The sequence below is a fragment of the Nuphar pumila genome, chromosome 5, assembly GCF_984573655.1.
Source record: "Nuphar pumila chromosome 5, dmNupPumi1.hap1.1, whole genome shotgun sequence".
Lineage (NCBI taxonomy): Eukaryota > Viridiplantae > Streptophyta > Magnoliopsida > Nymphaeales > Nymphaeaceae > Nuphar > Nuphar pumila.
This window is the reverse complement of record NC_143253.1, coordinates 127,873,735-127,900,774: the sequence shown is the minus strand read 5'-3', so window position 1 is coordinate 127,900,774 and position 27,040 is coordinate 127,873,735. Positions and strand designations below refer to the sequence as shown.

Genomic DNA, 27,040 nt, shown 5'->3' with positions numbered 1-27,040 from the left:
CATTGGACTGGTTTACCAGTTCTCCTCTTCAAGCAAATTAGAAGGAAATAAAAAACCGAGGAAACTAATCAATGATTTTATTGGAGAAGTGGTGAATGTAGAAATTTAAAATGAAATGGATGCATTTACTTTTCAAAAAAGTTACCCGAGGATAAGTTTCAGATCTTGATCAAGATGAAATAATAGGTTAGGTCAACCCCTATATAAGATGAGATAAAACCTAGGCTGCCCTATCTTTTTGATGGACCACTTAGTTAAAGTCATGCACCAGCAATTATGATTTTTGACTCTCTCTCTACAACATGTCCAGGCCCTTAGAACTGGATCCATTGATTTCAATATGGCCCCATGATTACCCTTCATATGCTTGGGAGTGACAATGACAATGTTGCCTAACTTAGGCATCACATACAATCTTGTCTAGTGCCTAGAGCTCCTGGCATTTGAATTGTTTCAACGGCTATGATAACCATTAAAACCTATTTTGGTTTATGTTATAGAGAGACCATTTTTTTTTAATATTTACCAATCTATGCTACAGACAGACATGGTCACGGGAATATGGTCTTGCTAGCTATACCACACCATGAGTCGTCGTGCAATTATTAGAACTGTTAAAATTTGAACTTTTTAATATCAACAAGAAGTGTGTGTTGGACATACACATGCATCCAAGAACACGCAACAGCTTCAACATGCAAAGTTGCAATTAAACCGGTGTTGGATATACTGTAATGAAACAAAGTTACCAAGAAATGTAATGAATGCGAGAAGCTGTGTGAAGTGAAAGCGGAGAAGCGTGTGTTAAAAAGTAGTATGAACTGGAAAGCAGAATAAGGTTATGAAGCGAGCAAGTGCATGAAAACAATAAAAAGGAAACACATGGAAAGCGATATGAAACATGGACAGAAGCAAATAAGAAATCACGTGAATACAAATATAAAACAATATAAAAATCAACATACAAGCTTGTATAAAAAAATATATTTTTTAATATGAAAACCATAGGAAGTGAGGGAAAAGTGAGTGAAAAGTGATAAAAGCATGACAGGAAGCCAAAGAGAATCTTTTTAAGAAACGAAGAGGAAGTGGGTTTCCCGCTAAAGGGAATCAAATTTCTCATATTTTAGAAGCAGGATTCTCAAAGCTTCAGTTTTCAGATTTAAAAGCGAGCAAGAAGCTTTGGGTAACTATGCTCTGAAATCCTTAGTTGTAAAATGAAAAATCACGGATGCTTTGATTGAGGCAACTTGGTGTTCACTTCTCATGGCCTCATATCATTGTTTTCGTGTAGCACATGTATTATTGGGCAATTATCTTTTTCTTTTCTACATAACAAGGGGAGACACTCGTATAGTTTGAACATTCTTTTATGGTCCCTGTTTTAGTTGGCTGAGAGGTGGCATGCTGACGGGGCCCCTTTTTTGGTATCCTCAGTGTAAAACTCGAGTACTCCTCCCTGCTCGTCTAGGATAGTTTTCATTGCTTCGATTAGCCAAAAGGACACACATTTAGGGTATTAAAACTAGTGAAGTACTTCAATTTGAAAGCCTTAAGCTGACCAAACAAGTCCAGTGTGAAGCTCTTGTGGGCAGTTTATTAGGTAAATTGCAGCAACAGAATCATACCACAGTTTGATAATCCCCTTTTACATGTAAAGCATACATTTTTTTTCTTTTTGGATTGGCAAGCTGAGATCAAGTAGACCGCTGCCAGATTAATTATAAGAAGGATAATACAATCGCACTACATATCCATTCAGGCGGTTTATCCTTCCATATCCTGTCTCAATCAAGAAAACAAAGTGTAGCAAGACTATAAGAAATAAAATTATTTTCTCTGAAATTTCAATCACCCCAAGCAGCCATGGTTAGTGGATAATAACAATGGCTTACGACCCTTACTATTTTTTTGAAAGTGAAGTTCAATCAGATTTCAGGAAAATAGAGTGAGGAACAGGTGATGAGCAGTCACCAAAGTTTCGAGTACAGTCATAAAAACAGTAAAAAACTAGCAGCAAATGACAATAGAAAATAGTGAAAAATACAGCAGAAAACAGAATTTCAGGGACGGTTAATCAACATTTTCCCAACCCGATGCATCCCCACCCAACTCACATCGAACCAGGCCATTTTAACCTGATGTGCTCAAGAAGAAGGGCCTCTTAATGGACTGCTGCATCCCAAGTAATGAGATGTTCAAACCACGAAAAATGTAATTGTTTAATGAACCGTGGTGTGCGCAGTGTGAGGGAGGAGAGAAAAAACTGGAGTGAGTGAAGAGAGGAGTTTGGATTGGTGAACCGCCTTGGTCCCTTGAGGTTCCATACATAGCTACACTGGATCCAGAACTTATATATACTGAATTTAGTTTTTATACTGGATCCAGTTTCTGGATTTAACATCTTTCACTTGGCAATACGAGGCGAACACCCATATTATATCAGAACTAGTGCATACATTATATATAACACCTCCAAATAAATTTGCATAATTTCTTAGGTTATATCATTATTTAAATATGATATTTTCCTCATATGTTATGGGTTATTTATCGCATAATCATGTGAATTTTTTGATCATTCAATTTTTAAATATGAGGTTTTCACATATGTTATGAATTATTTCTCATACAACCATATGGATATTTTCATTATTCATATTCAGGCAAGAATATGAGGTTTTCACACATGCTATAAATTATTTCTCACATGCTAAATTATTTCTCACATGCTGAGTTATTTTTTACATAGTCATGTGGTATTTTCATCATCATATGAACCATGATTCTTTCGAAATATGGTATGGGTTTAGCCATGACATTGTTCTTGCATGCACTAATTTTACATAACTATATAGGTTTCTCATCATGTTATAATTTAAATTATAACCCTTAATATGTAATACTATATTCAAACAAATACATCATAGTGTGAGTCTCATTTTATTAGTAAGTCATAAGAATCTTATGTCTCTTCCATGACCATATCATTGGACATCATCATGTCCACATACACACTAGTGGAGTACTATAAATTTTCATCAACTCATAGATATATGATAAAATATGATTTATCAAACATAGCATATACTATCACTTTTTCAAATTTCACCATAATCAATACCCCTATTATCCATATGTATCATCATTATATGCAGTATGTTTAAATTCTCATAAGGTTAATCACCACCTGCTTATTTTGGATCGATAGATATCATAAGTATTACTAAAACCATGAATAACACATACCATGCATAAGCTTTTAACACATGAAAACATTCCTTTATTTATTTATAAAATAAACCATAAGAAGCATAACTTATGATGATTATCATCATATGCAAATAAAATAGATCTACATGCATGTATAAAATTATAATTCAGCTTCCAATTTTTCAATACATTGCATTTAAGCAATATGTGCATTAATTCATCACAAACTAGAAGCAATATGCTAATTTGGATAGTACTATATCCATATCCAATGAGAGTCATATTTTTCATATCTTATTACTATTTGGATATGTCAAACATGATAAGTCAATTCTAAGGCTTTAATTTTATGATAATACATAACTTAAACAATAAGCATGATAACATACAAGTTTAGATTCATTACTGAATGTACTAAAAAAATCTATATTCAAATTTATTAAATTTACATCAGTCCATATTCAAAAAACAACTTGAGATGTTATCATCAAGTCCAACATGATACATAATAAAAAAAAGATTTCATGCAAGTTTAAATAACTCATTCAAAATCATGCATCACAAGAGATTTGACCATTGTCCAAATCCATATTCATATGCTCCAAATTCAAATGGATCCACATCACACATCCAATATTAAACTTATTTGAAACTATCCAGGTCAAACCAGAACCTATACAAAATATATTATTAAGTCCAAATATCCAGTTTGATATTATCTAGATCCATCATAAAGCCTGGATCAAATCTAGGTCCATACAACATATCCACCACTATATTTTCCAGATCTATCTCTGGATCAAACCTGGATCCATACAACATATCTGACATTATACCTTTTCGGATTCATTATTGGATCCGCCCAATGACAAGAACCAATAAAGAACTATCCAACTTATACATGTATCAAACCACACATAGTTTTACATAACCAAATTAAATAAACTTGAACATCAATATACTAATTTGTAGCCACAATAGATCCATAAAACCAAACATTAGGCACATGCAATGCAATGATATAGAATGTTCTCAGATCTCATATGTATCTAACTCACTTGTATCGTGTGCAAATTTTATTCGAATCATAACTAGGTATATGTCACACCATAAGTTTTGAGTCAAAACTGGATCTCAATCATTTGATCTATATTGAGTTATTTTATTCAACACCCAAAAATAACATCAAAAATTATAAGATGACCCATTCAAGCATGATAATAGTGCAAGCATGTTCAATAGTATTTTCTGGATAAAAAAATATTCAACTAGTTTTAAGCTCATTCAATTGGATCTATCTAGATCCATTATAAATCTGAATCAATACGTACTAAGTCATACCGGATCCATATATTAATATAATCCAAAACATGAATAAATCATAAAACATATAAAAAATAAACTGTAATTACACACAGTATTTCAGGATCTAACATAGATGCATGCTAAAAAATCTTTCTCCCATAACAGAGAAGAGATCCAATCTAGATTATGACTGAGAGATCCAATCTAGATTATGACTGAATCTAAGAAAACCAAATCAACCATGTGTTTTTGGATCACAAAAATTTATTATTTTTAATTTGATGCATATTACCTTAATTAACCGAATATCGAACTCATGAAAATACTCCATGATCTAAATAATAGATCTAAACCTATCTGGATAAAGCATTGGGAGGTATTCTGTAAACCAGAGATGTTTTTTTGTAAAAATTAGAAAAGTTAGAAGGCAATTTTGGGAAAAAACAACAAACTAGAACACAAACAAAATTTTCAAAACTTTTTGCGTTAAACAAAAATTTTAGTGTTTTTTTGCAATTTCAAAAAAGTTTATGGGGTTGTTCTAGAACAATTAAAGATATCAGCCATGTCTTAGATATTTTTCACAGAGCATGTATGTTTATGAAATTTCTCAAAAAATGGAGGCTTCTATTGTGTAAAACAAATGGTACAACCAAAATAATCTACATAGAGCGTAGATCTGTAAGTAACTTTAACAAAAGTATACAACAAAAATTATTAGAAAAAGGAAGGAGGCAAAACTAAAAATTGTACAAGGCTGAAAGAATTGAGTTTCTCATTTTTTCCAAACCCTAAGCCCTCTTGCATTATCTTCTTTTTCATTTTTTTATTTTCCACCTTTTCCTTCGCGACCACCACCGTAGTTTCCAGCAACTGTAGGGCGGGTCGCAGGGGCTCGCCTGTCCAATGGAGGGGGTCTCCACCATCTTCAACAATGATTCTCAACACTGCCCCTAACATCGACAACTGGGTGTTCTCTCTGTTGGGTTTCCCTCTTTAGTGGGGCCCATTCACATGATGAAATTACCTTTTTTGAGTGACTGACATTAATTCCAGTCATCAGTACTGCCATATGCCTTTATTACTTGAAGGATTTTCCAGGATGCGACCTTGGAGGTCACTACGACTGTTCATATTCCCTCTATTCATTAAATGCTATGGCTGACACCTTTTAAAAGAGTGTATGGGTTGTGTGCGCATACAGCCGTTGTAACATCAGAGTACTTGGTTTTTTTGCAGTAGTGCAGAGGTTTTAGCAGGTAGCAAAGTTGTGTCGTGTATGTGTGCTTTGTTCTTCTGTAGAACAGAGAGCATTTTTTCTGCAGGCCGTGTGTGCGTACCTTTTTAACAGGAGCAGATAGTGTTATTCAGAAGGCAGTAGAGTGCGTGTTTTTTTGTAAGAGTGCTTCTTCACTTCTTCTGGACTGCTTCGGTTGGTGAGTTCTTCAGAACATTCGGTGAGGTCTTTCTTCTTGTTGTTCGCTACACCTTTGTGTGTTTGTAAGGCTTATGTCTTTTGGTATTTGTAATCTTTTGGTTGATAAAAGTGGAAGGTGCTGACCTATCGGTCACCGTGGACATACCTCAGTTTGAGGAAACCACGTAAATCTTGTGTGCCTCTTTATTTTCTGTTGTCATATTTACATTACTTTCATTGATTTATACTTGGAGAAAGGCATTTTTCTCAACATTCTCCTCCGCCTCTCTCACCCAAGCGCCACCCCGCTGTTGCCGTCCTTGCCCAGTGCCACTCACAACACCTTGAATAGAATTGTTTGCTTTGCTCTCTTGATCAAAATTTGATGGATTTTCATGAATGTCAGACGAAGGATTCAGAAGGCAAGAATTCATGGGGTTGTCCTCGAACGTAACTGGCCAGAAATACTCCACGGTCCTAGCCCAAATGCTTGTTGCTGACCTGGATGCACCTTGAGGGCCCACCCTGATGTCGGCCTTGTGGTGCATGCTCTGATGCTTCCGCCGATTGTTCTCCCCAGTGAATCTCGACAAGAAGGCCAAGAGCCGAACGAACAACAACGGGATCCTAGTGGCTCCTCTGGTGTCTCGAACGTCGACTGTTTGCAGAGCGCCTTCCATGCTTGAGCATACATATCCATCGCGTTGGCAAAGCGGCATGAGTTCTCCAGTGCCCCGAGGCATCACCTCCTCCTGGTGGCATCCGTTCATTCCCTGCAGGCTGCTAATACTGGTAGATAAAAGAAAAGGGCCATCGGGTATCTGATCACGAGCCGTTCTGGCCGTTCGACGGAGATCCTCTGCTCTTATGCAGAACTCTATTGCCGGCAGCGAAGGTCACTGGTCTGTTGATCCCCCGGAGCACTCCTCCGCCAAAAGGTCCTCTCTACATCAGCTTCTCTCCAGCAACATCGCAAGACACATCCTTTCGCAATGTCACCGCTTACCGAAAGGCTTAGGCGATGCTCGGTCGCCTGGTGCTTGCAGCTGCTTCACACTGGCAGCAAAGGCCGCTCTCATACCACTGTTGGAATTCTGAGACCATGGTGTGCACAATAGCGTGAGGGAGGAGAGAAAAACTAGAGTGAAGAGAGAAGGAGTTTGGATTGATGAATTTGACACGGATGAAACTCAGATTCAGATTTTTTTGTGTGCTCTTACTTCTTGCTAAACGCAAGGGCTAGGTATAATTAGCCTCCCTTGGGTAGCCGTTTCTCAGCCATTCGTGAACTTTTGAATTCTCAAAGATAAAAATCTAATGAGATATAGGCCCACAACTATGTTTATGACTCTTGGACTCCCAACTGCGTTGGGTATTCTATGAGTCATGAGCCCCACTACAGTGTTTGTGGTCCCTTGGGGTTTCATACGTGAAACCTTATGGCTACACTAGATCTGGTTTTCGTACTGGATTCAATTTCTGGATTGAACAAAGCAATCACCAAGGTTTCGAGCACAATCATAAAAACAGTAAAAAACTAGCAGCAAATTACAGCGGAAAACAGTAAAAATGCAGCAGAAAACGGAAAAAATGCAGGTACGGTTAATTGACATTTGCCCAGCCCAACACATCCCACCCAGCTCAAGAAGAAGGACCTCTTAATTGACTGCTGCATCCCAAGTAATGAGATGTTCAAACAACTAAAAATGTAGATGTTTAATGCACTGCTTACGACCCTTATTATTGCTTTGAATAACTGCCACATTTTTTCGTGTGCGCATATCTGGTCAGAGAGACCTCTGATCCGTTAGAGATCGCTCTGTTGCCGTTGGTCCATGCGATGAACCCCATCCAAATGTTTTCAACCGTTCATCTTGCAAATTCTAGATTGCCGTTCATTTAGGGCATTAACGGTTCTGAAAAAAAAAACGTGGGACCCATCTAAGAGATGCTGAGTCCAACCCATGGATGAACGGCATCAGCACTCTAACTCTGACATGACTCGCACTCATTATTTTCAAAGGGCAACGAGACATGGATGTGAACTTGTCACATCTTGTTGGCCTTTGAAGTTATTCAAATAAAGGCATCCCAAAGTTTTAAACCCATGTACAGCAATTTTGATTGTTACTTAAACTGTAGTAATCTCTCTCTCTCTCTCGACGAGATAGATCGTAGCTTTCTGCTCTTTCACAAAGGGAGGGAAAAATATCTCATCAGGGGCTCCGTCTTTGTTCGCGTAACTAGTCGACTAACTAGAGAGAGGATTCAGAGGTCTCTCTCTGTACTCTCTCGAGTTCTGGTTATATTTGGAGCTCTTCAGTGTTTAGGAGGGGATTTCAATTACCTGTTGTCAACAGAGGATTCTAATTTACCGGTTCTTCTCAACCCCTCCATTAGGGGTTTTCAGGAGCTTGTTCGGCGGAACCAACTTTACTCAGTACCTCATGTGGGAGAGCAATTCTCGTGGTCAAATATGAGGTTTCGTCCTTACTTGCGGATATTTGATCATGTTTTTCTCTCCTCAGAACTATTTCACGCAGTTCCGGATGTCACTGTTTGTCTGCTGCTGTGGACCATGTCCGATCATGGATAAATGACTGTTTCGTGGGGCGCAGGCTTCAAGGCGTGTCGTATGTTCTTCTTTGAGGAGTAGTGGCTTCAGGTGCCAGACTTTCAGCAGTTGGTACGACAATCGTGGGCTCAACCTGCTACGGGATCTTGGGTGGCCATCCGCATCCATGCTAAGCTTCTTCGTCTTTGGCAACGTATTAAGGAATGACTAAGTTTTAATAACCTGAACAAGTTTAGGTTCATCGGCCAGTGGGAAGTCGAGCTCTTCGATTTGGCCCAACGTCAGGTCGATCTTGTTGGTGTATCGGAGGGTCAAGTACTTCAGCTACAGGAGCATATTGTCGTCCTCTCTGCTCTCATTGCAGAATGGAGAGCATGAGATGAGCTTAGATGGAAGTTGAGGGCTAGAGTTGCATGGTTTGCTAATGGCGATGATAATACATGATTTTTTCATATGAACGCATTAAATAAATACAGTAAGAACCATATACTTTCGATCGAGATCGATGGATGCCAATTTGGTCTGCACAATTGCCTGCCAACTATTACTTCTTATTTCTCCAGGTTGTATTCGACCGACTTAGGCGTCGGGGGGGTCATCGGCGATATGGGCTATAAGCGGTTGGCGGCAAACCAATCTGTTTCTTGGCAGGTTAGATTCACTGAAGTGGAGATTTTGAATGCTATTAGCGAACTATCGGGATGGAAGGCACCAGGCCTTGATGGTTTTCACATTGACTTCTTTAAAGCATTTTGGTCAAGTGTTAAAACTGACCTGCTCCACTTGTTCGATGAATTCTATCATAATGCGAGGTTGCCTAAACCATATCATGTGGCAGTCATCGCTTTGATTCCTAAGAGGCAAGGGGTGTCAGACATATCCAACTTCAGGCCGATTTCGGTGATGGGTGCTCTGTATCACATTATATCTAAGGTGTTGGCTAATCGGTTGCGCGCTGACATTGATCAACTTGTTTCTCCAAATTAGGGTGCTTTTATTTCAGGTCGAAGTTTGCAAGGACCTTTTATTTGTGCAACTGAGCTTCTTCACTCTTTACAGTCGATTGGATCACCGCACTTCATGCTAAAATTGGATTTTCACAAGGCTTATGACAGTCTGGCATGAGATTTTCTGATTGAATCTCTAACAAACATGGGGTTTGGCAACCGGTTTATAGCATGGGTTAAGGAGTTGGTCACAAAATCAATATCATTAGTTTGCATCAATGGAATGAGAGGGAAAGAATTCAAGTTGGCTAGAGGTGTACGATAGGATTGTCCTCTAGCACCTATCCTTTTTAATATCGCGACAGATGGTTTACCTATTCTCATGAAAAGGGCAGAACAAACAGGCTTCTTGGAATCCTTGGGCATTCCTGGTTTTGTTGGTCACACAATTCAATATGCAGACGATACTTTAATATTTGGACATGCAAATGTTAATCAAATGTCCAGGTTGTACTTCATTATTAAAGTCTTCGCTGCAATTTCAGGCCTTCGCCTGAACGAGAGTAAGTGCGCTATGGTCTTACTCAATGATGGCCCTCTTCTCCAATCGGCTGCTGCAAGGATCTTCAACTGCCCAATATTCGACCTTCTTGTCAATTTCTTGGGTCTATTGTTGCACTCTCTGCAGTCAGTGGGAACTTCTGCTTGGATGTCTACCATAGAGCGGGTGCAAGGGAGATTGTAGGGTTGGAAGGCTCGATATTTATCTTTTGCAGGACCATTGATGCTCATTTGCCATGTTTTAGCCTGATTACCAGAGTTTCAAATGAGCATGTCCATTATACCGACGACAGTAGAACAGATGATTAACCGTTTGCTTTCGCACTTCCTTTGGTCTGGGAATGTGCCGCACAAAAAGTACCCACTTGTTTCTTGGTAACAGATCATTCTCCCGAGGCAGCGAGGCAGCTTAAATATTCCAACTCTGAGAAAGAGGAGCATCATTTTAGTCTTGAAGTGGGCTTGAGAAGCTTCCACATCTCAATCTTCTTGGGTTACGTTTGTTAGGCAAAAATATGGTAGTCTACACGACTCCCTTCTTTCCATGCCCAGTTCAGTGTGTCATTTGTCCCTCTGGCTGGAGTGGCGGAAGACACTTCGGTCCTTCAGTGGCAGAGATCTTAGGCCTGTTCATGGTCTGTCGTGGCTTCACTGGGCCATGGCGAGCGGAGATAGGTTCTCCATTAAGCAAGTTTACCATTCCTTGTTGCCATCCGAATAGACTGGTTTCCCAGTTATTGTATGTGGGGTAAGAGGCCAGCTCCAAGGGCAAAAGCTTTGGCGTGACTTGTGGCTTTGGATCGTGTTCAAACCCAAATTAATGTCAGGAAATGGGGGATTCAATTTTCAAGCATGTGCGTTCTTTGCGAGAAGGTTGTAGAGGACATGACTCACCTATTTTGGCTCTGTCCGATCGTTCTAGACTTGTTTTTTCAAACTTGAGGTGCACCATCTGTTTAAACTCGACCGTGTTCTGTTATTCGGGACCTCTTGCTTGGTCCCAGGATTGTACGACAAAAAAAAATGGAGATTATTGTGGCGGGTTTGGTTGCTTTCAGCATGGTGGGTCATATGGACTGAAAGAAACGACATCTTCTTCAAGGGCATCAAATTCGATTTCGGAAGGCTTCGACAACGGGTCATGTCTGATGTGTATCTGGCTCTTAAATTACATAGTAGGGGGGGAGGGGCTGATCTGCTTGTACTCTGATCTATGCACAATCACCATCTAGATTGTGGCTGTTTTGCTCTTATGTTTCTCTTTTGTTTCTCTCCCATCCAATATTCTGTTGGATGTATTTTGGTAATGTTGAATGGTGAATGTTCTCTCTCTCTCTCTCTCTCTCTCTCTCTCTCTCTCTCTCTCTCTGGTGATGAGAGGCAAGCCACGGGGTCCGATCGGTTTTGGAGTCTCTCTTGTAGTCGATCAGTTTCTCACAACAAAGAGGCGCTCCTGGAGTTGGCAGATGGGATTAATTCTTGGGCCTTCGCAGTGTCGCTCCGAAAGTGGGGGGCTCCGATTAGGGTCCCGTTCAGGTTGTCTCAAGGATTCTTCGCATTCTTATCTGGGTTCTTGGTCTGCGGCTTGCGTGGATGAGTGCTTGTTTTAGGGGACGTTCGATGGTTTGTTAAGTCTCTTCGCCAAAAAGCTCTGGAAGACAATGGGATTTAGGGGTCGCTTAATGCTCCTTTTTTTCCGATCGTGCTCCAACAAGGATGTATTAGAGGGGTGGACTCTAGTTTGGCCGGCGTGACAACCTTTTTTCTGCAACCTTAGGCGACGGGTGGATGTGTGTTGGGCTAAGCCAAGGGACTGGTGGTGTCCTGTTTGTTTCAATCATAACTTTCATTCAAGAGTTTTCTATCACAGGTGTGGCTCAGATAATTCAAGAATTCAACGTATTGTTTGCCTCTCCGGTGAGTCTCGTATGTCGGAACCTTCACCACAGGCTAGGCACCGGGTCCCTGCTCCTCGTCGGCCCGTTGTATCTTTTTGTGATGTTGCGCAAGTATATCCCTTGGAGGCAGACACCTATCCATTTTTTGTGGTAAAGATAGGATCGCTCTGGGTCCCGTTGAAGATATCTGGTGCCATCTATTTGTCCTGTGAGGTCGGTCGTTCATCGGAGTTCTACCGCTCGTATCCCGGAGTGACCATCGAGAAGAGTCATTCTCAGTCGTCAAGTTGTCATATTCGCCCTGACGAGTTAATGAGTACGACTGTTCTCGAGATGGAGTGTGGGTCCACTTGCGTTGAGAATTCTTCAGACTCTATACATTCATCCGGTTTGCCTCTTCGACTCTTGGGCCGCTAGCACGATCTTGCTTCCAGGAGTTATGCTGCATTTATCGCCCATGATGGATCCTGGGCCCATTCATTTTTTGACGATCATGGGATCTTTTGTTTTGCTGATTCTACCCTTCATATTATGACGTTATTCCTACCGTGCAAAGGTGTCCAGGTGTGCATGGGGTCTGCCCCAACGTGCTTTTTTAGTTTTACATGCATGGTCTCATTTTCACCTTTCATGCCGCAACAAAACCCACTTTCTATGTTCGACGAACTGTCTGCCAGGTCAAGATGGGGGATGTCTTGTAGAGATTCTCAGAGTGTCTGTTCAGGGGGGCTCGGGGGTCTCCTGCTTGCAACCCATCTATCCACAACCTTGCTCAGATTTGTTAGGTTCTGGGGGTGGGTTGCAGGGGGTCGATGACATGTTCGACATATGCGGTATGTCCTTTACCGAGGTTGCGTGAGCACTAAGAGTGCAGATTTCACTTGGGCAGCTTTCTTCGATCCAGCAACAGATTGTTTCTCGAGCATGATCGACGGTCAGGGTCTCAAATAGTCTTCGTAGAGCTAAATCAATGGCCCGTTCGCAAGCCAAGCTTTAAGAAGATGGCTCTAGCTTAGTTCGACGCTCAGTCAGGCAAAGGCGTCCTAGGATGTTGCCTGATTATTTATCATGAAGATGTATATTTGAAATATTAGGGGCATGAATTGCTCCGGTAAGCGCTTGTTTTTAGCTAATTGGATTAGATATGAAAGTCCGAACGTCGTTGCAATTTGTGAAACCAAAATAAAGGATATTTCGTTATCAGTGGTGTCTTACTTATGGAGATGCACGGTATATGCTTTTAAATCGGCCGTTGGGTTTGCTGAGGGCATCCTGGTTCTTTGGAAAGCTTCTCTTAAGGTGGCGATAGTGGATATTGGTCATTATTTCATCTCACTTTCTACAAACTTGTTGTCGTCGCTACAAGATACCATCTTCACCTTTGTGTATGACCCTGTCGTGTCTACCTCGCGACCAACTTTTTGGGCTGACTTGGATCGAGTTTTGGATACATTTGGAGTTCTTCACTGTTTAGGAAGAGATTTCAATTGCTTGTTGTCCACGCAAGATTCTAGTCTATCAGTTCTTCTCAATCCCTCCATTAGGGGTTTCAGGAGTTTGTTTGGCGAAACCAGCTTTACTCGGTGCCTCTTGGGGGGGAGCAATTCTCGTGGTCAAATATGAGGTCTCGCCCTTGAAAGTGGATACTTGATCATGTATTTCTCTTCTGAGAACTATTTCACACAGTCTCGGATGTCACTGCATGTCTGCTGTTGCGGAACCTGTTTGATTATGGATAACTGATTGTTTCTTGGGGCGCAGGCTTCAAAGTGTGTCATAGGTTCTTCTTTGAGGAGTGGTGGTTTCGTGTGCCAGACTTTCATCAGTTGGTTGGACAATCGTGGGCACAACCTGCTATGGGATTTTGGGCAGCCTTTTGCATCCACTCAAAGCTTCTTCGTCTTCGACAATGTATTAAGGAATGACTCAGCTTTAATAACCTGAACAAGTTTAGGTTCATCGGTCAGTGGGAAGCTGCGCTCTCTACTCTAGCCCAACGTCATGTCAATCTTGATGGTGTGCCGGAGGTCAAGTGCTTCAGATGCAGGAGCTATCATCGTCCTCTCTGCTCTCGTTGCAGAATGGAGAGTATGAGATGAGCTTAGATGGAAGTTGAGGGCCAGAGTTGCATGGTTGGCTAATGGTGATGATAATACACAATTTTTTCACATGAACACATTAAATAAATATAATAAGAACCAATTCCTTTCAGTCAAAATCGATAGATGCTAGTTTGGTCAGCAAAATTGCCTGCCAGTTATTACTTTTTATTTCTCCAGGTTGTATTCGGCCGACTTAGGCATTGAGGGGGTCATCGACGGTATGGGTTATAAGCAGTTGTCGGCAAACCAATTAGTTCCTATGCAGGCTCGATTCACCAAAGTTGAGATTTCTAATGCTATTAGCGGCCTTTCGGGATGGAAGACCCCAGGCCTTGATGGTTTCCACATCAACTTCTTCAAAGCCTTTTGGTCATTTGTTAAAACTGACATGCTCCACTTGTTCGATGAATTCTATCGTAATGCAAGGTTGCCTAAACCATACCATGTGGCAGTCATCTCTTTAATTCCTAATAGGCAAGGGGCGTCAGACATATCCAACTTCAGGCCAATTTCGGTGATGGGTGCTTTGTATCATATTTTATCTAAGGTGTTGGCTAATCGGTTGCGCGCTGTCATTGATCAACTTGTCTCTCTGAACCAAGGGGCTTTTATTCCAAGTCGAAGTTTGCAAGGGTCTTTTATTTGTGCAAATGAGCTTTTTCACTCTCTAGAGTCGACTGGAGCACCATACTTCTTGCTAAAATTGGATTTTCACAAGGCTTATGATAGTCTGGCATGGGATTTTCTGATTGAATCTTTGACAAATATGGGGTTGGGCTGCCGATTTATAGCATGGGTTATAGAGTGATCACAAAATTTGTGTCATCGATTTGCATCAATGGACTGAGAGGGAAAGAATTCAAGTTGGCTAGAGGTGTGTGACAGGGTTGTCCCCTAGCTCCTATCCTTTTTAATATCGCGATAGATGGTTTACCTATTCTCATGAAAATGGGAGAACAGACATGCTTCTTGGATTCTTTGGGCATTCTTGGTTTTGTTGGTCACACCATTCAATATGCAGACAATACTATAATATTTGGTCATGCAAATGTTAATCAAATGTCTAGGTTGTGCTTCATTATTAAAGTCTTCGCTATAATTTCAGGCCTTCGCCTGAATGAAAGTAAGTGTGCTCTGGTCTTACTCAATGCTGACCCTCTCCTCCAATCGACTGTTGTAAGGATCTTTAACTGCTCGACATCAGACCTTCCAATTAATTTCTTGGGTCTATTGTTGCACTCACTGTAGCCGTTAGGAATTTCGTCTTGGATGTCTACTATAGAGCGGGTGCAAGGAAGATTGTAATCTTGAAAGGCCCGATATTTATCTTTTGCAGGCTGATTGACGCTAATACGACATGTTTTGGCCCGATTACCAAATTTTTTTATGAGCATGTCCATTATACCGATGACAGTAAAACAAACGATGAACCGTTTGCTCTCGCACTTCCTTTGGTCTAGGAATGCATCTCACAAAAAGTCCCAGCTTGTTTCTTGGCAACATATCGTTCTCTCGAGGCAGCGAGGTGGCTTGGAGATTCCGGCTTTGAGAAAGAGAAGTATCGTTTTAGTCTTGAAGTGGGCCTGGGTCGCTTCCACATCTCCATCCCCTTGGGCTACGTTTGTTAGGCAAAAGTATGGTAGTCTACCTGACTCCCTTCTTTCGACGCCCAGTTTAGTGTGTCATTCGTCCTCTGGCTGGAGTGGTGGAAGACACTTCGCTTCTTCAGTGGCAGGGATGTTAGGCCTGTCCATGGCTGCCCATGGCTTCACTGGGCCATTGCGAACGAAAATAAGTTCTTCATTAAGCAAGTTTACCATTCCTTGTTGCCTTCTGGGATGGACTGATTTCCCACTGATTGTATGTGAGGTAAGAGGCCCGCTCCAAGGGCCAAAGCTTTGGCGTGGCTAGTGGCTCTGGATCGTGTTAAAACCCAGACTAATGTCAGGAAACAAGGGCTTCAATTTCTTAGAATGTGTGTTTTTTGCGAGAAGGCAGAAGAGGACACGACTCACCTATTTTGGTTTTGCCCGGTCGTTCTAGACCTATTTTTTCAAACTTGGGGTGCATTGTCTGTTCAAATTCATCCAAGTTTCGTTATTCGGGACCTCTTACTTGGTCCCATGATTTTACGACACAAAAATAAAGGGAGATTATTGAGGCGGGTATGGTTATTTTCAGCATGGTGGGTGATCTGGACTGAAAGAAATGACATCTTCTTCAGGGGTATCAAATTCGATTTTGGAAGGCTTTGCCAGCAGATTATGTCTGATGTGTATCTGGCTTTTCAATTATATAGTAGAGACGGGGGTTTGATTAGCTTGTACTCTGAACTGTGCACAGTCACCATCTAGATTATGGCCGTCTTACTCCTATGTTCTTCTCTCATCCAATATTCTGTTGGATGCATTTTGGTAATGTTAAATGTTAAATGTTCTCTCTCTCTCTCATGCGCGCGCACAACTCCATTCCACCTTATTTGTTCGATTGGAAAAAGGAAAAAAGTGAAGAAACATGTGTGCGCACACAAGATACATGCGAATAAGAAAATTTTCTTTTGTCTTTTTCTGAGGTTGCATTTCCTTTCATTTTCTCATGGTTTACGATAAAAGCACTTCAACCCGAATGCCTGAGTTTGTACAGAGAGGCTACACTTTTCATTGTTTCATTCAAGGTTGTCAGGCAGCAATAAAAACTGAGAAACTTATTGGGAAACAGAAACGGGAAACAAGACTTTCTAAAGTTCATGTGAAACAGCAAGGGAATATATATATATATATATATATATATATATATATATATATATATATATATATATATATATATATATATATGTGTGTGTGTGTGTGTGTGTGTGTGTGCAGAGCAAAAGTGAAAATGTCGGTAATATGCATGAAAAATATTATAAGTTTACACCAACTTTATTTTTTTTACTAATATTATGACAAATAGCAAGAATTAATAAAATTATTTTTATAAAATACATGACCACAATGATGACAACCATACAATTATTATGAAGTTGGTTATATTTTATATAAATGGGTGCATAATCAGCTTACATTTAATAAAATATTAAATATGATAAATAAAGTATTTAAATGCAACATAGATTTAAATACAATAAAAATCAAGAAAAAATAATGTAGTTACATTAAATTTTGAAAATTTCCCATTTCATTCAATACACTACATTAACACATATCTCGATTTTTTATTAAAAGATAAATTTTTGATTCAACGGACACATGCAAAAAATGTACAAAAACCATGTTTTTCAAATAAGGGAAACAAATTTCTCACGTAAAGTAATAGGTTTCTTATGTGATGCCAAACGAGTTTCTCACTGACATTTTAGAAGTTTTCCACAAGTTTCAGAAATGCTTGGTTTCTGAATTTGGAAATAGTTCCTCGGGAAATGATCCCACATGTAACTGGAGTTTCAGGCAACTCTGATTTAATTGCATATATATTGACAAATATGACTTTTGGCTTTAGCCTGATTTCTAGCGGAATTATGTCTCAGGGACAGCATAGAATACAGAAAGCATTTACAAATTTAATAAGATTAACCATTGGGACGCCATAGTATAGGAGCCCAAACTATGTGAGGGGGGACCCAAAAAGGATCTCATCCTTTGACATAAAGGAATCCTATGTTGATCCTAGCCATCCAGCTGATGCATCTGGAAGGTTAAGATCAGTCCACATCCAGGTGAGAATGTGGACCAATCCTAACCGCTGGTTGGACGGCTAGGGTTGAATGTAGGATGAAACCCATCCTATGTCAAATGATAGGATCCGTGGTCGCAAAACCCAGTTCTCATTGGCCGCAACCAGCTGAATGTGTGAACTCAGCAGACCTTAATGCAGCAGTCCACATATAAAACCACTAAGGTATACCGTGGCCCCGACCGTACTCCCAACTTTGGCAAAGTAAGCACACCCTTGGCATCGAACTCATGACGTCTCTCAACTTGGATTCTTTTAAGCAACTATTTGCACCCAAGATGACGACTATTCAGTACATATCAAGAACAGCTTGAACTTCATAAAGAATGTTTCTATCCCAATTCATTTATTTAAACATGTTACTGGTCGTTTACTCTTAACATTGCAGACGATATTAACCATTGTGGGCATAGATGTCGTGAATGCATCAAAGCCATTTTCCTGGAAGAATAATCTTTTTTCAAGTGATGACAATGGTACAATGTGCAGCATGAGCAACGTCTTTTCTCTTTGATTTATTTAGCCATCGATATAGTGTAGGGCATGATACAGAGCCACAAACAAGAATATTTTTCCAACAAGAGGAATACAATCAATCAGACAAATATGAATATATTCCAAAAAACTTAAAGTGGGTGGCGATACATATTATGCATAGAGAATGTCCATCTGATAATCATTTGGTTCTTTCTCGTTTCTGTCAAGAATTCGACCCAAATAATAAGAGCATCAAGTCCAAAACTGCAACTTGAAAGCGTCTTAACTCCTACTCTCACCGTTTCATATCCCAAAGAAGTTTATAAAATTTTCATGGCAAAATAATATCTCAAATATTTCCATGAATTGTTTTTTTCGTTATTTCTTTTGGCCCCTCCCCCACCAGCCCCCCAAAAAAGAAAAAAAATGCTTGAATGAGAGGAAATTCCTGCAAGTGAAACTCCTAAATGAGAATTATTGCACCCCCAAGGAACTGATATTGTATATACCAACAGCAGAGTGTTGATAAGACGTGGGAACTCTATTAAATTGACAAAAATCCTGCCTACATAGCTATTTCCATCATTAACTACACAAAACACAAAAATGGAGATTTGATCATGCTGTATGGCCAGACAAAATTGTTTAACAAAAGCCCGTGAGGATCACGCAAAGCCAACATATTATGATATCATATTCTGTTACTGTTAGTGCAGCAACTAGCAAGGTAAGATCAAGGAAAGTTCAATTCATGAAACAAAACTTAATACATGCATAACCTGCGATAACGGCAACCATGAAAACGTTCAATTGATCATGCACTTCAAGTATATGATACCATTCACCAAATCCCATTCTACTAAATCTCTCGATTTTGTTTAGTTATCTTAATAATAAAAAGCGTGCTCATACTAAATTTAATCCTCAAAGATTCATATATATTAGTAATGATAGGGTGCTCCTGGAGCACCTACTCCCACCTGATAGAAGCTTCAAAATTTCAAAAATTTTCAGATGCTATAGATATGATCGATCTACAATCATTATTTAGTGAAAAACAAGTTTTTGATCATGTGATTATAACATACATGTAGGTTTTTTTAAGATCTTCAAAAATCAACGGCTTACGATTTACCAAAATTTCAAGACTTAAAAAACATACTTTGATGTCCAAAAAACATGATTCTTATCAAATAAATTGTTTTAACACTGTTAAGTACATCTCTAAGGTCCTAATGAAAAGATGCAACCTACACCTATAATTTTTAGTAAGTGAAAGTAGGTGCTCCCAGAGCACCATATATATATATATATATATATATATATATATATATATATATAATGTGTTTGGTTCTAGCCGTTAGGCCCATTTAAAAATCAAATTTTTTTGTATTTTTTCTCACATCTAACACCGTAGATGTGATCAATAAGGTTTTTAGTGGGAATTAGCTTTTGAATCATCGGAATTTGACAGGTATATAGGTTTTTCGGATGATCCAAAATCAATGGCTACCAAGGCATTAATTTTTTTGGGCTCATAAAAATATATATTTTGTCAAAAAACATGATCCAAGAGTAAATTCTCACTAAATCGAGCCTGCTAAATAATCTAACGGTTAAGATCTATCATGAAATTATGGGGCTAGCCCTGCAGAATAAGAAAAAAGGGCTTAAAATGTTTAGTTCTTTATATATATATATATATATATATATATAGAGAGAGAGAGAGAGAGAGAGAGAGAGAGAGAGAGACTGAAATATGAAAACTATAGTATGGGCATTTTCAACACTTTTTTTGCAAATCCAACCACTGGATGTGCATGGCATGGTGAATTTGATAGAAATCAACCACTGGATTGTATATTTTTTATGAAAAAACACGATTTTTTAATACTTTAATATTTATGAAGATTATGAGCCATTGATTTTAAAGCCTTAAAAAATCTCGTTAATCCATCAAAATAGGATGATTCAAGTGACGGTTCTTAAAAAGCCAAACACGTAGATCGTGAGGTTAGATTAAAGAGAAAATATCAAAAAATTATGAAAAGAACAGCTTTTAACACTTTTCTTTTCATATTTTCAGTTTTATGTTATATATATAGAGAGAAAGAGAGAGACAAATGATAATGATGACGGGTTCTAGCTATCTACTATTATACACCCCTACACTTGAAAACAAAGTTTAAAAGAAGTTACAGAACTTACAATTCTACGTATTTCAACCATGTCTTTCCGACACGATATATTTTCAATAGAGAATTTCATCATACATCACACGCACATATAGCGTATATATATGTATCTGGAGACCGTACCTGATGTACCCGGCTACCGGATCCTCCCATCCACGACGGACTCCGGTTCGGATTCAGGCTACCGGAAAGTTCTTGCACTGTTCCAGCTGCGGCCAAGCTAGCTAGCTAACCGGCGAAGTCCCGGAGGAGTTGGCTCTCCCCGGCTTTGAACCCCCGGCCCCACCGTGAACCGGTTCTGCTCCGGCAAGCCGCCGGCGTGCCGGAGGCCGAGCGTGAGAGAAATGTGGGTCAGATCCCGCCCGTGGTAGAGCCCATTGCCGCCATATCCCACGGGCGGGGCTAGACCGGGCTGGGCGCCGACCTCCATCCTGTCCGAGAAGTCGAAGGAGTCGGAGTCGCCGGAGAGCGGAGGAGCAGAATGTGGTGGTGGTGGTGGGGAGTCGTCGAGGAGGGTGTTTCCGGCGTCAGTTTGGCCGGAAGGGTTGCTGCTGCTGCTGACAAGGGTTGCTGCCAAATTGGGGTGTTTATTGATTGCGGTCTCTGCAAGGTTGGATGTCTCATCCTTTTCTGCCGTATTAACATCGCATCTTTTGCCGCCTGACGCCGCTGCACCCTCTGCAGCTCCTGCTGATCCTCTGGCAGCTGCAAAACCAGCTGCCCCTTCTTTGGCTTCTTCTTGGTACATATCTTCTACCATGGGTTTCCACAACCGGACCCTGGCATTAATGAACCAATTGGAGACCTGTAACAGCGACGAGCATGAGCCTACTCGTAGTATCTTGCATACCCATTTGAGTGTATTGCTTCTTCTTCCATTTGGAACAATAGCCCTCCTCCCCCCTCCCCCCCCCCCCCCCAAAAAAAAAAAGGCAAAATAATATGTGTAAAAATGACGAGTGAGGTTACACGGAAAATCTAGCATACCCATTTCAGTTTGTGACTTGTTCTTGCTTTTGGAACAATAGCCACAAACAGAAGATTTTTTATTTGTAGTGGTTTGATGAAAATGCGATCAGTAAGTCTGTTTATTGGGGGTTGTATTATCTATTCCTCATGTAATATATTTTAACAAGAATCCACCTAGGAAATGTGAATAAAAAAAGCTAATTGTTTTTGTTGTTATTATAGGTGTAGGTATGATGAAACATAAGCAGCCCTAGTAGTAACCCTACAGAAAAATGGGCTCTATGTACCCATTGTTTTTTGTACCCACTAAAAAAAGTGACTTGCTAGAATAGAAGAAACAATCTTTTGGTTTGGTGTTAGCATGATGCTGACAATGAATATTGATATACCATAGTTGTGGTTGAATCGGGGTGAAACAAATATTATAATGCAGTAGAACCATCTCTGAGTGAATCTCTCATGCTTCTTCCTGCAGTGCCAGGAAAAACCCAGGGGAGAAAGGAAACAGAAAACTCTTTTGTCATCTTTTTCACTCTTTTCTTTTTAGCCTCGCTTCCTTATTCAAGTGTCAATTGACCATTTTTTTTAACTTTTTTTTTTCTTCTGAGACAGAGATGACGAACCTGGTTTCTGGATAGGCCGGTCTGTCGAGCCAGCAAATGCTTATCAGCGTCACTCGGGTACCTGGAAATAAGAGAAAGATGATCATCAGGCTCAACGCGAAAAACAATACATAAGGGTCTGAGCTTTGAGAATGATTGATCGATCCTACTTGGACTAATGACTGATGAAATGCTGCAGCAATCATAAATCCTTCTCTCTTTTTTTCTCTCTTTTTCAAAACTAAAGGAAGGAAAAAAACAGGCTTTATCATTATTACTACTGCGGTTTATCATAATTACCACTGCTACTGCTGCTACTAGCCTACTACTACTACAACTACTGCTGCTACGGTAATATAATATTGCAATAATTATTGTTGTTATCCTCCTAAAAGGAAAAGGGTGGGTCTTTTGAATTGAATCGATCATGATAAAAGCAGAGGTAACATTCAATATTTCAAAATTTCAGCATCTGAAATATGCCAAATTCGGTTTGAAATGACATGGGTCTTCCATATATACGTGAGACATAAACATCATCCATGTGAGAAAATAAAGGCAGCACAGAAATAACAGGATATTTCATGGTACTCTCTGTCTCTAAAAAAGTTGTGAATCTTTCCCTCTCTAACAGAATTGTGAACTTCTCTCTCCAAAAGAATTGTGAATCTCTCCCTCTCCAAAAAAATTGTGAATTTCACTCTCTACAAGAACTGACTCTCTCTAAAAGAATTGTGAAGAGGGAAGAGGGAGAACATACGGATGAAGGAAGTGTTCGAATAGCCAGGCTCTAAGAATGGTAACAGAACGCTCTGGAAGTCCTCTCTGAGGGCGCCATGCCTCCTGCTCCATCATACCAATCTGGTGGAAAGCTCTTTGTTGCCTCAGGCTTTGCTCTAGAAGACGAAGCCTTGGTGTCTCTCCTTTAGTGATTCCTGTCGACCCTCCCACATCCTTCTCTCCAAGGAGCTCACTTGTTATCTTCAGCTGGCCGGCTATTGCATCCCTCAAGCATCTGAAGTGCCTAGACATGGCCTTCTGAGCTAGGGATGTATACGGCAATGCTGCGCCGATCCCCAACACCGAGTCGAATGAGTTCATCACCTGCTGCATCTGTTCGCAGTAATGGTTGTATCTTCTATTCACCTGAAACCGACATCACAAACCACTAATCAGCAAGAAGATGAATAAAAACAGAAAAAAAGAGAAAAACATGAATAAAAGGCAACAGCGCACGTAATGTCTCAACAGGATTAAAAGAAAATGGTTTTTACAAGTAGTGCACTTAGTTTAGTAAAAAAAATAAGGTAGTGCGGTTACACCACGTATCAACAAAATCAGAAGAAGAAAATTTTCAAAATATAATAAAGAATGCATAAACAATGATTGAATGCCAATCTTCTTCCAAAGTTTAAATAAAAAGAAAAAAAATGATACCATCTTGTATCTAATCTACACAGCCGACAATGACTAAAGAGCATACATGGACGATAATAAGAAGCTTCTAACCATATGAGTATCCAACAACAAAATTTAAAATTTAAAATTTAAAATTTAAAAAGGCCAGAATCGAAGAAGTCTTAAAAATCATGTGTTATATCAAGAAGAAGAAGAAAATGAAGTGGGTTTTTGTATTTTTTTATTTAAACGAAAATAAATCACAGTCCAAAGGTTTTTAAATAAGTAATAAAAGAAAATGAAAAAAACCCACATGTAGCACTATTTCCATGATCTTTTGCAGGCTTAACAACCAACCTGCATTTCTCAGTTACTTTGGGGGCATTATAGAAAGGCAGAAGGTATAGAATAGGAAAAAGGGTGCCCAAGTAACAAATTAATAAGACCAAATACAGAAGCAAAGAAGAAGTCTAGAGATTGAAGAAGGAAAGATTGAGTGGGGTGGAGAGGAATAATCCCCGGCCATTTGTTTTTATTCATTTTTTTCCTACAAGCGGTCAACCCTGAGATGTAAAATCAGATCGCTTCGTTCTGCAGGCCTATGAAATTTGTCGAAATAGCAGCCTTTGTGCCTCTTCTGATCCTAACAACACTCATATTTTTAGTTCTCTTCCCAATCAAGGGCCGTCGTTTCTCATTGGACCTACCTTAAACCCTACACCTAAAATTCCCAAGTACAACCAGTTCCCCCAAATAGTAAAAAAACAAGTTTACCGCATTACCCACCAAATCCCATCACCCCCAATTAGTCCGGCCGCCGGAATCCGGCAACAAAGTCTGTGCCACCAATGAGAGAGAGAGAGGCTGACCTCATCTAGCATTGAAAGGAGTTTGGTCTTCTTTCTTTGGTGCTCAAATCTATCTGAAGAAGATAGTGTGGGGTGAGAGGAGGAAGGGTTGGAGTCCTCCATGTTGTTGGTAGATGCCCATTTAGTATTCTCTTGCTTCCCTTGCCTTCTACTTTTCATCTGCCCCCTCCCCACGCTGCAAAACTCTTCCAACAGCTCTTGTGCGGCTCTTAGATACTTTGAGTTTCTTAGGATCATAGATGAATGGATCGAGACCGAGGCCAATGGGCTCGTGCCCAGGTGAACCTGGAGAGCCTGAAGGCCCGGCACACTAGAACCGCTACCACTAGCACCAACACCACCATTGGTCACAATACCACCCTTGAGGGCATATAACCCAGGGTAGTAAACAACACCATCCATTCTCAATTCCTCCCCCTTCCCTCCAGCGACCGCTGCAGCGGTTGTTTCCCCTCCTTGCATGGCCGCTTCGAGGTGCTGCAAAGATGATAGAGATAGCGAAAGCCCCTGATTCTCTGCTATCTTCCCTCCTTCTGCTCCTCCTCCTCCCCAATTCCCCAACTTCCCCCCACTGCTGGAGCCGGCTCCCCAATTCAACTGTTGTAGCTGCACAGCGGCGGGAATCGTGTTGTTGGCAGTCGGCGGGAAGACTGTTGTCGGCGAGAAATTTGGGTGCAGTTGCTGGAGTTGATGAGCGTCCGGAGATGGGGTGGGGAGCAGCATGTGTAATGGTGCTGAAGGCTGCTCCGGCTCCGGGTTCATCAGGAACAGCTGCATGGCTGCTGCATCTGCATTGATGCTGGAAATCTGATGATGCCCCATATTATTACCGCTATTATTCTCTTGCCTATTGCTAGTGTTGCCATGGTTATTGGTATTACTGTCATTATTATTGATATTATCCTGATCATCATCATGGCTAGTGTGGTTATTATTGCTACCACTTTCCTTTGATACTCCCAAAGAGGCCAAGTGAGGGTGTAGGTTCAAGACCCCTTGCCTACTAGCGTTGTACCAATCATTGGTGATGCTGTTGCTGTTGTTACTGTTGTGACTCCTCCAATTCACAAGATTTCCATGCTTCCCATGGAGATGGGATGGGATCCCAAGCAGATCCGCTCCTTGTTGGAAGTTGAACATTTCTGAGAGCATCATGCTTGTGCTCTCGTACCCTTGGATGTGGGGATCTTGCTCCTGCTGCTGATGTTGCTGCTGGCGGTGATGATGATCTTCCAGGATGTTGTTGAAGTTCGATGACCCGGGAAAGAATCTCAATTTATCGCGGCGAAGTTGCTGAGCGATGTGGGGTGTTTGGATTTGGGGTTGTTGATGGCTCTGGACTCTTGGCCTCCCAAACGCATCTGTGAATCCGAAGCATCCTTCTTGCAAGCTCTCGGACATAGAATAGTGCACTTTTTTAACACCCTACTCTCCACTGCTTTTTGCTTGATGATGATGCTCCTCCTCTTCCTTCTTCTTCTTTCCTTTGTGGACGGTTTCGCGAAGACGGTGGTGGTGGGGATGATGTTGATTGTAGTAGTGGATCTAGTACCACCATGTCATCTGCCAAGGGTTTGCCTGGCAAACAAACAAGGGAAGAAAGGGAGATTGGTGTTAGAGGAGGTAAGATAGAGCCCATACTTGGTTTTCATCAAGAGTGACAGGAAACAAATACAAGACGGGGCTATCATCGTTTTCTCTCACTAGGGTCGGGGGGATGTTACCTCATGAGGAGTTGCAGGGGGCCGTCCGGGAGCCATAAAACACATCCATCGTTGTCTTTCTGACGAGTAGCTTTATATTTTTTTTCCTTTTTCTTTTTTTTATTCTCTCTTTGCTCTCTTCCTTGGTTCCAGGCTACTCTCCCTCTCTCTCTCTCTCTCTAACCTATTGATCTAACCTATGTGTGCATCTCTCTCCTTGCAGAGGAAATAGACCATCACCTTCTGAAAATGATGCAAGAGTAAAGGAAAAGAGAAATGAAGGGTCGAGACTGATCAACAGACAGCAGGAAAAGGTCGCTGTTCTCTTTCTTCCCTCACAACCCACTCACCATAATAAAACCTAAATGACATATACACCCTCACTTGTAGCCTGTAATGACGTCTCTCCCCCAATGATGATATATACAAAAGGGAGAAAAAAAAAAAAAGGTTTCAGAAAGATTTTCATCTATGACAGACATACCCCTTTTCTCCTGGCCATGACTTTGTCTTTTTTTTTTTTCGTTGAGGGGTAAGAAAATATCATGAGTGCCCTTAGCATTTGTTGATATCACTGTCTAGTCCTATGGTTTTTACTGTGCCATAATCAGCCACGTACTTTTTACTGTTTTACTCTTGTCAAAGAAATGAGCAACCATGAAATGGAGGACACTGTTGCTAGTAACTCATCCTTTTTGGAACATGGTTCGTACCAAAGAACTCGGTCTCGGATCGCCCACACTTGACCTGCTTAATCATAATATCATAACTTAAAAAAAAAAAAAAAAAACTTGTAGATAAGATTTGGCAGAGTCGATGGAGTCAATGTTAAGACTCAGCCGAGTTTAATCCTTACTAGCTCATACTGATTAATTAAATCGGTTTTATGCCGATACAAGATGATTTGGCTGAGTCATGAGCTGGCCAACAGAGTTTTGTAGCTCTGATGGGAGAACCCTTGAAAAATTATGATTCAAGGGTCGATTCTTATTAAATCAAATTTGACTTTTTTTACTAAATCAAGTAAAAATTGCAGTCACTAAAATAATATCAAAATATCGGTAATTGGACAGTTCG

The 27,040-nt window shown here is 40.4% G+C and overlaps 1 protein-coding gene across 1 annotated transcript; it reads right to left on the bottom strand.

The window, feature by feature from the left end:
- Positions 1-20,268: 20,268 nt before the first annotated feature.
- On the bottom strand, positions 20,269-26,148 carry LOC149838639 (uncharacterized). Its single transcript, XM_090006720.1, has 5 exons — positions 25,985-26,148; positions 24,261-25,838; positions 22,754-23,139; positions 22,015-22,075; positions 20,269-21,227 (listed from the first exon to the last, which is right to left on the bottom strand). The coding sequence occupies exons 2-5, from the start codon at positions 25,659-25,661 to the stop codon at positions 20,643-20,645; spliced, it is 2,433 nt and encodes an 810-aa protein (XP_089862846.1). The 5' UTR covers positions 25,662-25,838; positions 25,985-26,148; the 3' UTR covers positions 20,269-20,642.
- Positions 26,149-27,040: the final 892 nt, after the last annotated feature.